The 16,928-nt window shown below is 32.5% G+C and overlaps 1 protein-coding gene across 1 annotated transcript; it reads right to left on the bottom strand.

Annotated features, from left to right (window-relative positions):
- Nucleotides 1-12,658: 12,658 nt before the first annotated feature.
- Nucleotides 12,659-14,063, bottom strand: LOC130979917 (2-hydroxyisoflavanone dehydratase-like). Its single transcript, XM_057903464.1, has one exon. It carries the CDS (start codon nucleotides 13,918-13,920, stop codon nucleotides 12,943-12,945), a length of 978 nt encoding a protein of 325 aa, XP_057759447.1. The 5' UTR covers nucleotides 13,921-14,063; the 3' UTR covers nucleotides 12,659-12,942.
- Nucleotides 14,064-16,928: the final 2,865 nt, after the last annotated feature.

Genomic DNA, 16,928 nt, shown 5'->3' with positions numbered 1-16,928 from the left:
CGAACCGATTCGCTATCGGTTTTCTTCGATTCATTGTCCATAACGTAGTAACCCAACTGGTTTCCATCACTTTAGGACCGTATAGGCCGGTTCAGTTGTTTTACGGTCCAAAACAATAACAAACCGACCAAATTACACCCCTACAACTAATATCCTTCTTCTTCAATGAGCAAATCTCAGATCAAGTTATAGTCACCAATAACCCCTAAATTCATTAATTTTGGAGTTTTCTCCCGATGGTTCGGTTGAACAGATTTTTATCGATTCTAAGAAGTTTTCACATGCTTTGACTGACTTTGACCGGTTCTAACTGACTTTGACCGGTTTTGTTCCTTTAGCTATTCCAAGATTGCACCAGACCAGTTGCGAGTCTGGTCCACCAGTTTTTGCAGTCGAACAGGCCGGTCCGGACCGATTCTTATAACTATGTCGATTCATTTAACCTTTCTTGCCTTCCACCAAAAGCCACGTCGTCTCTTTTCTCCTGACACTCCTACTCTTCGGTCACATCATCCAACGACGAAGAAAGAAGGAAACGGAAGGTGCAGAAGCTACGGTGGGTTCTAGAACAAAAGGCATGTTCCCGCATCCATGCAACAAGAAAGGGCTAATACCAAGAGCCTAGTCACACTAAGGTCAGAGCACATCAAAAACTATTTTCCCTCATTTGTACTGCAGCAAGGATCCAAGAAGAAATCTACCAAGTCTCAGGCACAAAACAAGCAATGAGGGAGAAATCGAAGTCAAATCCGGACAGTAGAAGATCCACGGTCCAAAACCAAACTTCGAGCCAAACCAAAACTCTATGTGCTAGATTCAAGAAACTTGAAAAAAAAGGATGAGAACGTATGGGTAACATGCATGCAATAGATTCGGATCTCTCTCTCCTCACTGACGAAGCCGCTGTAGCTCTGATGCAAGACAACAAGACAGTATGGGTTTTGAACTTACTTCAACCTTGGAGGCTCCACTCTTCTATAATAACAGTGAATGGCCAACGGTTGAATGCAAGAGAGTAAGAACAAAACACAGGATTCACATCTCATTGCTGCCTCAGTTGTTTGAGTTCTTCTCCTTGATGGTTCTCATTTATTATTTCTTTTTCTCATTTTGGTCTGTCTGAGTCTCATCAAAATTCTCCAAACATGGTGAGGTTAGTCAAAAACTACCAATGAGAGGTAAAGGACAGTGACTTAGGACAGTGACTTACACTTGTAGAAAATGCCGTAAGATGTTCCTGATTTTCTTTATACATCTTTCTATTTTGTTTCATAATCTTATGGAGATTCCCTTGCAAGTTGGGTTATCACTTGGCTATTGAAAGCTACGATGAGTCCTAGTCAAATTCAAATTTGGTCAGAATCTGGATTAGTCCCAGATAGGATTTGGTAGATCCTATTCAAAACATTGGTGTATGTAATTCAGCAAAAAAGTTAGTCAAATTTCATCAGTATTGTAACGAAGACTGGATGTACGCTACATTGCATTTAGTAGCTAAACCAAGATACATCTAGGTGTTACTTATACTGCTCTATTCCATTTCTATTTCTGTTGCTCAGAAGACAAAAATAAAGTGTCCCTAAACCCAACACGAAACAAAATTAACAAAAATCTCCTAACTTCCTTTGAAAAGGCAACAAGTAAGATTCAGAAGAAAGGGAGGCTAACTGCTAACATACAACCCCCTCTTCTCTTAAGCACTGATAGCCATCAAAGTTTAATTTTAATATATTAACAGTGTCAAATATTTTGTATAGTGGTTCAATTGTATTCTTACATTTACATGACTATTCATACTATTAACGTAAAATGTAATTATTTCTCTTGACATGTCACTATATAATTGGATGCATATGAAAAATAATTAATCGTAAAATATTATTTTATTCTTTTAGAATTAAATAAAAGGTTATTTCACTATTGTTAATATTAAATTTGAATTCATAATTACTGACATAATCTTTGAACTTCAGTAATAATTTAGTATTTTTTAAAATAATACTTATCGGAATATGTTAGTGCTTTAGGAATAAACTAAAACCTATATCAATTTTTTAAAATTCAATCTTCGAATATTATTTTTTTTATTTTAAAAAATAATTATCAAGGTGTTTTCATAATTTTAAAAAGTAAAATTTAATATTTTCGTAGGCATGTTTTTGAAAAATGTTTCAGGTGGCATTTTCATATTGCCTATTTTCTGTATTAATTTTTTAACTAATCCTTTTCTAATTTCATTTAAATTTTATACAAAAGAAAAAAAAAGATTTTTACAGTTTCAACTTGTATTTAAAATTAAATATATTCATAATAAGAGAACCACCTCAACTATTTTTAACATGCTGTTTCATCTTTATTTTTTTGTAGTTCACTAGACTAGCTTTGCATGCATATTGTTTTGGCAGCCTCATATTTTTCCTAAAAGAGAACTTTTTTTCCGATTTGAATAATGTTACAACTCTTACTCCCTAAACCCATTAACAGCCCATTGCCCATACACCTTGGTCCACACTCTTCTCTCCAAAATATATTAACTTGCCGTTATGGGGCCCACCTCCAAAGCCCATTACGGGCTTCCCTCACTCTAGCTAGCTGGCGCGGCTCCTACACCATCCAATCTCGACAAGGAGTCTGACACCACTGCCAAGCTGCTCCCTATCAAAGATCATCATGCCACTTGTCACTACAATCTTCTCCAAAAGGAAATATGTATACATTAATATCTGTATGCTATAATTCTCCTTTCTCTTATATAGTACAAATGGGGATGGATTTGCAATTAATAAAAGAGCAGATAAAATTGAAGGCATTCATGGAATGCCGCTAAATAAAGCTGAGGTGGCAGTAGCTATTAAAGAGAAAGAAACTTATGCGTTTGAAATTAATCCTTCTCAGATAATTTAGTTTTGAGCTTTACAAAGATATTGTTTTATTCTTTTACTGTTATACCAATTCTTTTTTTATTTTAGTTTTCCATCATTATTATTATGATTTGTTGATACTGTCTATATGTAACAATTATTTGAATCATTTGTGCACTTTCAATCGTGGTTGAAACTTGAGTTTATATCAATTAGTGAGAAAGCATCTTTGATGAATAAGATATTCTTTGATATTTGATTGTCTTTAAAATTATTTATCTTTGTTGATTCTTATTGTATTTTTTTGCGATTTGTTTTTGTACCAAAGAGCTTCATATTCTTATATTTTTCTAATAAATATAATTTAGAAATGTGAATAATAAGTTTAGCAATTAGTACAAAGAAACATTGGAGCAGATTTTTTATCAAAAGATGTGCAATAAGAACATAGGATTTTCACCTTACAAGTTTGTGATTGGTAATTAGTTGTACTCTTATTTCTTTTCCCTTTCTTGGTGCTTGGGTGTGTGTTTGAGCATATCTATATGTATCAACTGGATAATTAGAAAATGTTATAAATTTTGGAGATTTAGTTGACCATTGATAGAAAAATGTTTTGTGTTGGATTATCATATGACCATTTGTATTTAAGTACTCTTTATTAGGTTTTGTGCATTGTGCATCCAGTTTTTTAAAAAAATAACCATTTATGTTTTTAAAATGATTTAGGACTAAAAAAATTCTTGAAAGATTTGCTCATGTGATTGATAAATTTGATATCATTCAGTCCTTGAGCAATTAAGTGGGCAAAAAGATTCTATATATCTACGTGTTCTTTCTTATTTGTTTTTAAAAAAGTTGTATGCTAATTTTGATTTGCCTGTATATTATATTTTGATTTGAAGGATATAATTTTGGCTTTAAAATTTTTTTATTATCATATTATTAAATTAGTTTATAACAATCTATAAAAATTAAAATTGTGCACCATCTGTTTTTTTTTGGATAACAGGTTTGGTTTTGTAGCACAATTTATTTATTTATGTATTTATTTTGCAGATTTAGTTTAATAGCACTTGCCTTTTTCAGATTTCGATGGAGGAAAAAAGTAATCTTCAGTGCTTTGTTATACAAGTGATATAACTGGTACCAAAAAAAGTACTTTGAGAAGTAGCCTATATATAAAAATTAAAATTTGTTGTATCATTTGTTTTCATTGTAAATCTAACGAGAGACTAATATTATTTCTAAAGTTTATAGAATATATAAGTACATTGTTGACATATTAAGTAATTATTGACACGAGTATTGCTGATTTAGTTTGAATCTAATCATTAATAAAATGGAATATCATGCCTTTGTGTTTATTTTTACTATGGTAAGTGATATTTTGCCGTTTTTCTTGCGAGATTGAAATAAATGGAACAAGTTGAATACATATTTTAGTATTGTAATAATTATAGTTGCAATCTTTAACAAATTGTCTAAAACTTTAATAGAGATACAATATGATTTTTAATATTTTATAATTTATCTTTTTAGTATATAAAAAATTAATATATGTTTAACATTTAATTCTTTTAACTATTATAAAGATAATTAAATTTATAATTCAATATCCATTATGTGTTTTATAATGCATATTATCAATATTACATCGAAGCAATATTTTTTTTATTAGAGGCTAATATTAGAATATAATTAATAAATCATGATTTTAATGAAATCCTAAATATTTCTATATAACTATTAGAGTACTAACGTTCTCCTATGTTTTTTTATTATGTACTTCTAAATAAAATAACCTTTCATTCATTTCATGTTTAATTTCATTTGCTTTTTTTATCAATTTTTGTTTGTCTTTTTTTGCATGCTTTTTAGATCCTTTTGTTTCCTAATGCATTTTTGGCCTTTGTGTATAAGGAGATTTTTCATAATCTATGATTCGGAACATTAAATTTTTTATGTGTAGAGAAATCTCTATTTATATCATCTAATATTATTGATTAGTAAATTGTGGATGATATTTTTAAGTTGAAGTCTTAATATTTTTTATTAGGTGGTTCCATGTTTAATAGGAGGTTATTAGGTAACTCTATCCAATGTTAAACTTATTTTTTTGTTGATTGTTCAGCAAATATATGAAACTATGTTTTTGTTATGTAACATGACATGAAAAAACTTTTTAACATTAATAACAAATATGCAAGGAATGATTTTCAGTTTCTTATTTATGTTGAAAAATTTTTATATGTTAATTTAATTCGATTAAAGACAGCTATTAAGATTTTTAAGTATAATTTTGTTTGATTATATTACACACTATATTATGCATAAATGATGTATTTTGTTAATTTCAATTCTAAATATTTTCCGTGCATCGCACGAGTCATTCACTAGTAATTATTTATTTAAAAGGTAAGGCAAGTTACCATTGGCTGCCATGAGTCTCTCTGAAAAGGGACTCCTCTCCCCTTTAATTATGTGAAGAAACTCACTTTGTTACCTCTCCAACAGATGGAACCAGAATTTGTCCGAAAAAAAGGATTGAAACTCACCCGTTAGAGTTGGTCTCACAGTGCATGGTAGATGAGACACGATTAATCATTGTCGTCTCTGTTTTCTTTTTTATTTTTTCATTCCTGATTTACAATTTTGGAGTTTCTTCATCATGGTTCAAGTGTTTTTTGTGTGTCTTTGGATGATGATTTTTGAAATGCAAGGTCATTATTGTTTGTTGTTAGGGTTTAGTATATTTCTCCGTTGATGCTCTGTTTTTATTGTTCTTCACCCTACTTTCGATTTTTTCATGTTATTAAACATATGAAACTCATATTTTTGGGGTTTAATGTTCTTTCATATTGGCTTTTTTATACCGTGTATTAGGGCACCAATTTTCATTGTAATTTTTTTGTGGGTGATCTTGGTTATAATTGAGTATAAAAAATTTGATTCTAATATGAAACTTTAATTGCATGATAGGATTTGATTAAAAATAAATTATTTTAGCGTTAAGATCCATTACAGAGGAAGATTTAACAAAGAAGAGGTATGATGGAAGTATTTAGGAGGTGAAGAAACAATAGTAAATTATTGGACAAACTATTATAAATAGAGAATAATGAAGGTATATGACGTGCTGGAGAAGTTAGGAAATCTTGAAAGTAATATTGTTGAGCTCTGGTACAAAGATTGTAATCTTAGTATAAATGAAGGGTTAAGATAGTTGAAGACTGACGGAGATGCAATGGAGATGGATAATGTTGGAGTTAAGAGAAAAATTATTGATTTGTTTGTTGTGCACAAGAGATCAAAGCCATATGACTTTCCCTATGATATTTGATTATATAAATGTTGGTGGGGACGACAACGAGGAGGAGGAAACCCAAAATGTTGAGGAGGAGGCCTAAAATGTGGAAATGGATCAAAATGGAGTGGAGGCCCAAGTTACTAGTGAGGTTGGTTTGGAGGAAATTCTCATAAATGGAAAAGTGGCCCAAAATGTTGCTGACTTTTTAGGAGAGGAAAATGATAAATGTGGAGATTTCGAAGAAGGATCCAATAAGGACGAATCCACTTTAATGACAGTGAAGATGATTTCTGTGGGGATGATGATCTCTTTGATCTGGATATCACTTTGGGAGAATTGCATGGAGAAATTAGGGAAAAAAAGAAAAAAAAACGTTAAGCCAAAAAAGAAGAAGGCTAGTGGGGTGCAAAGTTCTGAACTTAGTGATGATGAAGGGCTTAATAGTGATGACTTGGAGAATTTGCCTAGTGATGAGAACGATGAACAGAAAAATTTTTCAGTGTTTAAAGAGTTGAATTCAAAGAGGATGTGACTACATATACAGTGCATAGTGGTAAAAACATTAATTTCCAGTTGTGGACAAGGTCAGAGTACGAGCAAAGTGCGAAGCTAGCTGTGGATGGTTTGCATACGCTGTAAGAATGACAACGAAGATAGTTGGCAGCCGAGAAGTGCCAATAATTATCACAGATGCAGATTCTCATTTAATATTCGAGTCATGAAGTCGTCTTGACTTGCTAAGGAATTTAGGAGGACGGTTGAGGAGAACCCAAAGCTAAAGTTGAAGGACATACAAGGAATGGCACAAACCAAGTGGAATTACAAGTTTCAAATGAAAAAGCATTCAGAACAAAGCAAATTAAATTGGTGGACATCAATAGCATTTTGAAGCTCAATACAAGAGGCTTTATGACTATTGTCACAAGCTCTTGAGGGAAAATCCTAGCAGCTCAGTTAAGCTCTAAGCTCATGGCCTCCAGGGGCACTAACTGAGACTTCTACCATTCCAGCAGGAGTTAATCTAAAGTTTTAACGAATATATATTTGTCCTGATGCCTGCAAGAAAAGTTTCATGGTGTGTAAGCCAATGATAGAATTGGATGGTTGTTTTTTGAAGACTCCATAAGGTGGTTGGTTGTTATGTGCAATTGGGTGGGATCTAAACGACCAAATGCTACCGATTGCATACGCTGTTGTGGAGGCTGAAACAAAAGACTCTTGGAAGTGGTTCTTAGAACTCCTGGCTGATGACTTAGGACATGAGAAAATCAGTAGTTGCACATTTATGTTTGACAAACAGAAGGTATAAAAACTCTATATACTTATGGCTGATTATGTTAAATATTTACTAATTAATTATTTACTAATAATTAGATGAAGAGATGTGAATTATAATTCAATTAATTACTTTGATTACGTTGATTTGCTGCTGGTTCTACTGTTACTTTAATCTACTATTGTTTCTGTTACATAAATTTGCTGCTAGTTTAATTTACTGTTGGTTTTGTTACTTTAATATGCTGTTGGTTTTATTACTTTAATCTGCTGTTGGTTCTGTTACTTTATTTTGACGCTGGTTTATGTTATTACTGGTTCTGTTACTTAAATTTGCTGCTTGTTTAATTTACTATTAGTTCTGTTACTTGCTACGTTTGTTTACAGAGATAGAACACTGAGACACAAAATCGTGTTTGGCAGAAGAGACATGGACAGAGACAATGTGTCCAGAGACACTGAATTAGTGTATTTTGTGTCCATCCTGACAAGAAGGACACAAAGACACTAACAAAAGACACAACTTATTTTTTATTTTTTCTTTCATTATTCTTGTTAATTTTTCATAATTATATTATTTTTCATCTCAAATTTTTTGAATGAAAAAAATGAGAATAAATTGAATTTTCATAATTTGTTCTAGTTTATCACCAAATATAATACAAGAACACAAAAATTTGTATCTTTGTCCATCAATGTCTTATCTTGTCCTGCTCTTAGAAACAAATGCAGCCTTAACTTGATGCTGGTTTTGGTACTTTAATTTGTTTTCTTTCATTAAGTTTATATGATTGCTAATTTTGTGCAACGGTTTAGGGATTAGTGCCGACTTTTAATGAATCGTTGCCAGGCGTGGATCATAGATTTTGTATTCGGCACTTGTATGTAAATTTTCGCAAAAAATATGTGATTTGCAGCTAAGTCCACTTACCTTCAAGGATGGGAGAGGGAAGTAATGGAGATAAGACAGATAAATAAAAGGACTTATAGATATTTGATAGCCATTCGTCCAAAGCTTTGGTGTAAATTCAGGTTTTCTTTCAATATCAAGTGTGAAACTCTTGTAAACAACATGTACGAGAGTTTTAATAATGCTATCCTAGGGTCAAGAGATAAGCCAATTATCACTATGTCAGAGGATATAAGGGTATATTTGAAAAAATGGGCTGAAAATAGGCAAAGAATTGAAAGATACACGGATTACATTCTCCCTCGAATTAAGCTGGGGTTAAAAAAGGAGATTAATACAGCTCGTTGTTGGTTTCCTGTTGCTACTGGTATAGGTTGATTCAAGGTCATACGAGGTAGAGAAAAATTTGTTGTCAATTTAGTTAAGCATGAATGTTCTTGTCGGAAGTTTCAGCTCACCAGGTTGCCTTGTGCACATGTTATTAATGTTATAAATCATGCAAAGGATGAGATTGCTAAGTATGTTGATGCCTGTTATAAGAGGAGACATATGTTGCTTGTTACACATATTCCGTTAGCCCTTGCAATGGAGAGCAGTTGTGGGAGAGAACTGAGTATCCAGATGTATTTTCTTCAACCTATAGAAAATTGATAGGGAGGCCAACCAAAACAAGGTCAAAGGTTGAGGATGAAGAACCAATTGGCCCAAATATGTCCAGAGCATGACAGCAACAAAGGTGCTCAGAATGTGGTGCATTTGGCCATAACAAAAGATGTCTACAGAAACTTCCATCTATAAGTTTCAACTACTTATCCTACTTTAGTTATTTACCTTTTCCTATTCTTGTCTAACTTGCAACTTCATTTTTGCTATTGTGGTTATAGAAAATTTTTAATGTGCAAACTCAAAGTCAAAGCACAAGCATGGCCAGACAAGCAGGAAGAAGGCAAAAGTTATAAAGGAATCAAAAACAAAAAAAGAAGGTTGCTACCAGTACAAAGAAGATGAAGGCAAGAGGAACAATTTCAGGAGCTACTAAGGCAAGCAACAATTCGAACAAAAGTACAGATGCAAGCAACTCAAATTTCTCCCAATGGCAAAGTTCAACCCAGCGAAGTGGAGTCACACAGTAGCAATGGTAGTATGAGGAATTTATTTTGGTATATCTGTGTTTTCTTATATGACTTTGTTTTGTTACTTATTTTGATGGGCATGAATGTTGGCCTCGGATGTAGTTTATGGATAGACCAGCCAATGTCACATTATTAGAAAGATGGATTATGAACGTACTTTATGGTATTAAAGCTATTTGATAATATTATTAAGAAATCTGATATTATGTTTGAATTTCTGAGGCAGCTTTCATTGTGAATTTGGTTATTTTATACACTAGCACATATTATCAAACACTTTATGTTGCTAAAGATTGTTCCGGGACATTTTTTTTAAAAATATCAAACTTCACAGACAATATTGTACGTAAGTTTTCGCATCAGATACATAAATGAAACAAATTTCAAACTTTTGGGATAACATTAAAAAATAGTTTTCGACTCATGAACATTTTTGAAATATCATATGCCGATCAGTTGAAACTTGTTGACAAAAGACAATACTCGTTGCAGCAATACTTCCAAGCCTCAACCCCTTCCCAAAATCTCCCATTCCTATAGTATGGCAGCCTCAATATGGTTCTATTTTTACACAACAAATATAACAATAAAAATTTTATAATCTATCCTATAATGCCAAACATAGCAATAATCTCCCATTTACAATTGGCACAGGCTAATTTAGCTTTCAAGTACAAATTTTCATCTTCAATCTTGCAACCTCACAATCTTTTTCTGCTGCTACTTCACAATCTGCCTAGGCAAAGAAAGAGCAATCTTTCCCAATCTGCAACAACATCATCCAACACTTAGTTAAACCACACTCAAACCAAAATTTTTAATTCCACAAGAATCCAAAAACCCTAATCCCACAAGAACATAAATTTATTACATCATAATTTACACAATCCCAAAACCTGCGTCCTCGATTATCTGGGGTTTTCAATTTCTTCATAACAGGAGTATTGATCGGCGCTTACATCTCCTCTATACAGCATAGAACTTTAAAAAATCATGACTTTTACCCAACTTAACCGTTATGAGAGAGAGAGAGAGAGAGAGAGAGAGAGAGAGAGAGAGTACAGTTACAAAGATTTGGGGATTTAGAGTTTTGTAAAAATTAAATTTTAGTTTAAAAAATAACAAGTTTGTTACTATTTGCCACATCAGATTCTTACATTGCTGAGTTAATACTCAAATTGGCCTATGAAATTTGACCCCAACTCAATTTATCCCTTAAGGTTTCAATTGACTCTAATTGTACCCTGAAATTTTGACCCACGCCTCAAATTGGCCCTTATATCGTTTTCCGGCACCGGAGAGCTGACCTTGCAATTTTAAATAACACCTGGCAGTCTCAAAATGACGCCGTTTTAATGTTGGCGCCGAAATCTTTAGAAACGACCGAAGAATAGGGCGCAACCCACAACCGCACTAATGCAGAACCTTCCCATCTCTGTCACGATGTGCGTTCTTCACCCAGCCACCATGCGAACGAGCTTTACTAGAGCTACCTGAACCTTGGCTGTTGCTTCCCAACATTCTTCTCAACTCTTGGAGACACTCTTGTGATTTGGGAAAATTAGGACTTCTAGGTTTTATTTGAAATTTTTAGGAGTAAAATTGATGCCTTCAAACATTTTGCCACGTCATCTAACTGCTAAGGTGCTAGGTGTCAACCAAAATTGCCAGGTCAGCTCTCCGGTGCTGGAAAACGATATAAGAGCCAATTTGAGGCGCGTGGCAAAATTTCAGGATACAATTAGAGTCAATTGAAACCTTGAGGGCTAAATTGAGTTGGGGGTCAAATTTCAGGGGCTAATTTGAGTATTAACTCCACATTGCTAGATCACCAAGCTCTATTAGTGATTTAGACGAGATTACGTCTAGGGGTAATTTTGCTAAAATTCAAAAATGTTAAGAGTAAAATTGAATGCAATTAAACGTCATGGGTATTTTTAAAGAAGAACGCAAACGTTAGTAACAAAAAATATATTTTACTCTCAACTTTTTTATTTGAGGTTAATGACACTTAAAGGCAAAACTAATGACGGTAAAGTTTTTTTTTTACCTTTAGGGTGTAATACATAATTTCAACCAAGATTAATATTGAAAAAGAAAAAAAAATCAAATACAGAAAGGATATTTAAAAATTTTGTGTTTTGCGAAGAAAGAAAATGACGACGAAGTTAAAATTTTTTTAGTATTCAGCGTGATGTCTGATGTGATAGATAATAGATTCATGTATTTGAATGCGCGTCGTTTCAGTCGTCGTAGTCGACGGGGAAGAAAGAAATGAATGAATGTTCTTTTAGGATGAAACTTCAATCTGTTTTTAAAGTAGACCTTTTGCCCGGAGTAGCCATTCTCCCTTTTATTGAGGCTTTTGACCAGATAGCTTCGGGAATGAACCGGAAAATAACCTCTTCCCATGAACTTCCTGAGTCCCTATCTAATAGTAAGCCCCCTCCCATCCTTACTGACTAAGGCTACGGCTCATGCCTAAGAAGGAATATGCATACGCAAGTGCAAGAATAAGAAGCAGAGCAAAGCTCAACAGAACTAGCCACATATCGACAGCTAACCAGGGTTTATTTTTTTTTTGTTTTTTTTCCGTTTTCAGGAGATTTACTTTGTGTATAGAAATGACTGAAAAGTCGATCCCACTTAGTGGGACAAGGCTTTGTTGTTGTTGTTGTATAGAAATGACTGAAACATATATATAGGATTAAGGAGGCGAAGCCAGAAAAGCTTGTCTAATTGTTAGAAGCACTTAGAGGGAGCTCTCTTGTCTCTTAGAAGGACAATGGCAGAGAATTCTAAGTACTTTATAGTACAAAAATCTCAATCTGAGGCAATGCTGCCGTTGAAAGTCTTAGGGCTAATTTTCTAGAAGCTCATCGTGAAAATCATAGGCAACTTTGAGGCAAATTCATTTCCCCACCTTTAACAGGATGTGTTTGTTTGTTTTTTTTAAACAGGATGTGTTTATTAAGGTGTTTTTTGTTGAAAATTTTGGATCACATATAAAAAAAACTTATATATTTAGATGTTTTATGATTTCTTTTAATTTGATAGGATAAGAATTAATTTGTTGTAAATTTAAATTTTATTTAAGAATTTATTATTAATTAATAAATTATTACATACACAAGACATGATTTAAATTTACTGATATTTATTTAAACAAATGAGTGAGTTGATGATGCGATTAATCCAAGTCGATTAAAGAATGATATAATTGCTATTGAAAAAATAAACCTTATTGATAAAGTGAGTTGCATCAAGTTTTATGATAATTACTTTAACAGTTATATTTAAAAACCAAAACTAAGCAGGTGAAACAATCCCTTTGGTCACATGTCTCAATTCAATTGGCTGTCCATTTATAGCTACTATAGCCAGCGAATTAGTGTAGCCCCCCACAGACGGCACCGTAATTCATATTCTTTATTGACTTGATCGATCTATATTCTATCCAAGAAGGAAAGAGGACAAGCGTTTGACGAAATTGAAGGCAGCGTGAGATTGAGGATTGTGGATATGATAAACATGGTCCTCTTGAGTCTCCTCGTAAAGATCCAATTCTCCAAGCCAGCCACTATTCTTGACAGCATCGTAGTACCAAATTCCTCTGTCCCTTAACTTGTCTTTGCCGGCAACACAGATCAGCATCTTAGAGCATCCAAGTCCAGCCAAGGTTGGTGCCCCATCAGCCATTGGATTGATCATAGGGCAATCAATCCCACCAGGAGCACAAGGGAACACGAAGTTCCAAACTTTAAGCATGTAGTCGGGGGTAGCAATAGCCTGTTCTGACCCGATAGGTTGTGAACCATAGAAGAATGGATGGGAAAGAAAAGCACCCAACACTTTGACAGAAGCAGGTAAAGTCTCAGAGCCAGCACGCATAAGCATGTTGTGAACGATGTTCCCGCCAGCGCTATCACCTCCTAGGAAAACTCTGCTGAAGTCACCGTGGTTGATCAACCATGGCTCCTTGTTGGGTGGGTTTGGAGAGGAATAATGAGCGGCAACCCATTGAAGAGAAGCCCAACAGTCATGATATGCTGCTGGGAGAGGGTGTTCCGGTGCGAGCCTGTATTCTACAGAGACAACTATGACATCAACTTGGGAGACAAAGCAGTTGAAGTGGGAGTGGTAGGATTGAGAGAAAGCGGATTCAAATAAGAATCCACCGCCATGGAAGTAGACCAAGATGGGGAGTTTGTTGTTGTGAGTGTGTTTTGGAAGGTAAAGGCGAGCGGAGATGGAGGGTTCGTGTGAGATGAGCGTGTCTTTGGAGGAGACAGTGAGTTGTGGGTCGTCAAGGGAGGGTGGCACAAACGGGGATTCTCTGAGGCGTTCCACGGTGCCATCCTTGTACACCCTCACCACAGTGGGAATCTCTGCGGCTATCTCTTTGCTGTTGTTGGTCGTAGATGAAGCCATGTTTGAGACACACACACAAAGAGAAGAGAGGTCTATTTATTCTTTTCTTCTGTGCGTGAATGAAATTGAAGTGATGATCAAATAAAATATAAAGAGAAGATGGGGAATACTTCTTAACGTTTATGTAATTCATGTATGCTTAAAACGTCAAATGTGGAGTGCGGACATATATAATGACTCTCATCTTCATCTAGAGCACTTAAAAATGAAAATAAAAGAGAAATGCTTGTCCTTGTGATTTGTGACAGCAAACTACTACAGCGATTTGAATCCATAATTTTCAATAAAGCCAAGGTGAAGCTACATGCCATCATCGCCAAATCCTAAGCCAGATCAAAATATTGGATTAAGATCTTTTAAATTTTGAATTTTTTTTAAAGATAAAATATGATGTTTCACTATTTATTTGATAGGATGAGATCCATAGAAAATAGAAAAAATATAAGAAAGAAACTATTTAAGAATAAAAGATCACGTTTTACCCTTTAAAATAAAAATTCAAAATTTACGGGTCTAAATTCTAAAATATTAGTATCAGTCTCATATTATATATATATAACCGCCGGATTTTCCTTGGTCGCTGGGTGCAGTCCAATTTGTCTTTTTTAAAAAACATAAAACATAAAAAAGCAACTTTTAATGTCGATACTTTTATTCAGTGTAAGCTGAACTATTTATTTTGGCTACATTAATTTCATTGTCTCCTTTGTATTATACAATACAATTTGCACCTTTTGTTTGTATAATTTAAGTCATTTCTTCGGGAAAAAAGTTATTTATTCCATGGTGTCAATTATTTTCTTCTTTCACCCACCATATTTATCTATTGCTTTCTTTTGTTTATTTTTTCTCTTTTATTTATAAAATATAGATACTTTGCTAAATTATCATGTTCGCATCTTGGATACATTTTGGACACAATATTTATTCGATATGCGTGTTTGTTGTATTTAAACGCGTCTTAATAAAAAATAGAAAAGTTTTCACCGAACATACTTGAACACACCTAAATAACATCATCTGTCAGCGTGTTCAGTCTTATTCTTAACATATATTCTTAAAATAAGTTTAGAAATAATATATATTATTATTTATTAAAATAATAATATTTTAAATATTTTATATAATTAAAAAAAGACATTAAAAAATTATTTTATATTATAATATCAATAAAATATCAAAATATCATTATATTTTATCAAAAAAATACTTTATATTTTCTAGAGCAAATAGTCATTTCTGACCTTGAAAGATTCGAACGCTGACAAAACTAACCATAAAAAATTAAAACTAAAGTTATACCCATACAAGATAAATTTTGTTTAACAAAAATGACCAATCGTTAAATTTTTATTTATAATTCCATAAATACCCTTTCTCTTTTTCTCTTCATTTCTTGTCTTTCTTCTAAAATCACCACCACCTTTCAAAACCATCACCACCACAGTTTTAAAATCTATCATTCCACTAGATCTACCCATCTTCTTCCTCATTCTCCGAACAAACAAAACAACAAACACTTTTTCCGTGCTTGTTCATGTTGCTATTATTAGATTCTGCCCTAATTTTATAATTGGTTAAATGATACCTTTAAGATTTGATGTAGTGTGTAAATTTTAATAAACCACTTTTGAGCATATTCTGACTATATGTACATGCTATTTAAGATGTCTGCTTGACATATATAGTGCATAAATGTTCATGAGCATACTTTTAGATATTCGAAGCATTGAATTTGAGATATTAAAACTAATTACCTTAATATCAATTGTTTGGTGTGGATAAGAATCAAAGAGCATCTCGTGGATGCGAGCGAGGTGTTATATATGGAAATAACGAGGAGCTGTTCTCGCTTACTTTTTGTAAAGCGATCAAAATTTTTTAGGACAAAAAAATTTATTAGGGGGATAGGATGTAAACTCTAGGTAATTAATAAGTAGTTAACCAATAAATTAATTATTATTAAAGAAATTAAAAAATTAAAATTGATAATTTAGAAGAGGAGAAATAATTAAAATACAATTTTTGACATTAATTTTAAAGTTTTTGGTCCAAAAACGGGCTAACAGACTGAACCGGTTGGACCGGACCTAAGGCCCACCATATAAATATAGGGTTAACTACCAAAAATGCTCCCAAATTTTTCAAACGTTGACAAAAATGCAGCTGAATTTTACTATCGATAAAAATGCCTTTAAATAATTTTAAAATGCGACAAAAATGTCCAATAGTAAATATATATTTTGAAAAAATGCCTTAAAGATTGAATTTTGAAGTGATTTTTTGTAAGAATAATTAAAAAAAATGAGATATTATTATTCTTAAAGTTTGGTGGTTTTTTCTAAATATATATGTTTTTGTGATTTTTTAAAAATATTATTGGTTGTTAACAAAAAAATTACAAAAAACATACCTACTTAACGGAAAAATTACCAAATTTTAAGAATAATAATATCTCATTTTTCTAATCATATTTGCAAAAAATTGTATGAAAATTCAATCTCTAATGTATTTTTTGAGAAATATATATTTAATATTAGATAATCTTGCAAAAAAAAAACTAACATTCAATATATATTTCTCAAAAAATAAACTAGAGATTGAATTTTGATACAATTTTTTGCAAGCACGATTAGAAAAATGAGATATTATTATTCTTAAAATTTACTGATTTTTTGTTAAGTACATATTGTTTTGTAATTTTTTTAAAGTATTATTGGTTGTTAACAAAAAAATTATAAAAAATATATATACTTAATAAAAAATTACCAAATTTTAAGTATAATAATATATTATTTTTATAATCATGTTTGCAAAAAATTGCATCAAACTTCAATTTTTAAGGTACTTTTTGAAAATATATTTACTTTTCGAAAATATATATTTACTGTCGGGTATTTTTGTTGTGTTTTTAAATTATTTGAAGGCATTTTTGTCGATAGTAAAATTCAAGTATATTTTTATCATCGTTTAAATAATTCAAGAGCATTTTTGGTGGTCAACCCCAT

The sequence above is a fragment of the Arachis stenosperma genome, chromosome 5 (assembly GCF_014773155.1).
Source record: "Arachis stenosperma cultivar V10309 chromosome 5, arast.V10309.gnm1.PFL2, whole genome shotgun sequence".
NCBI classification, from domain to species: domain Eukaryota; kingdom Viridiplantae; phylum Streptophyta; class Magnoliopsida; order Fabales; family Fabaceae; genus Arachis; species Arachis stenosperma.
This window is presented reverse-complemented; position numbering and strand designations above follow the sequence as displayed.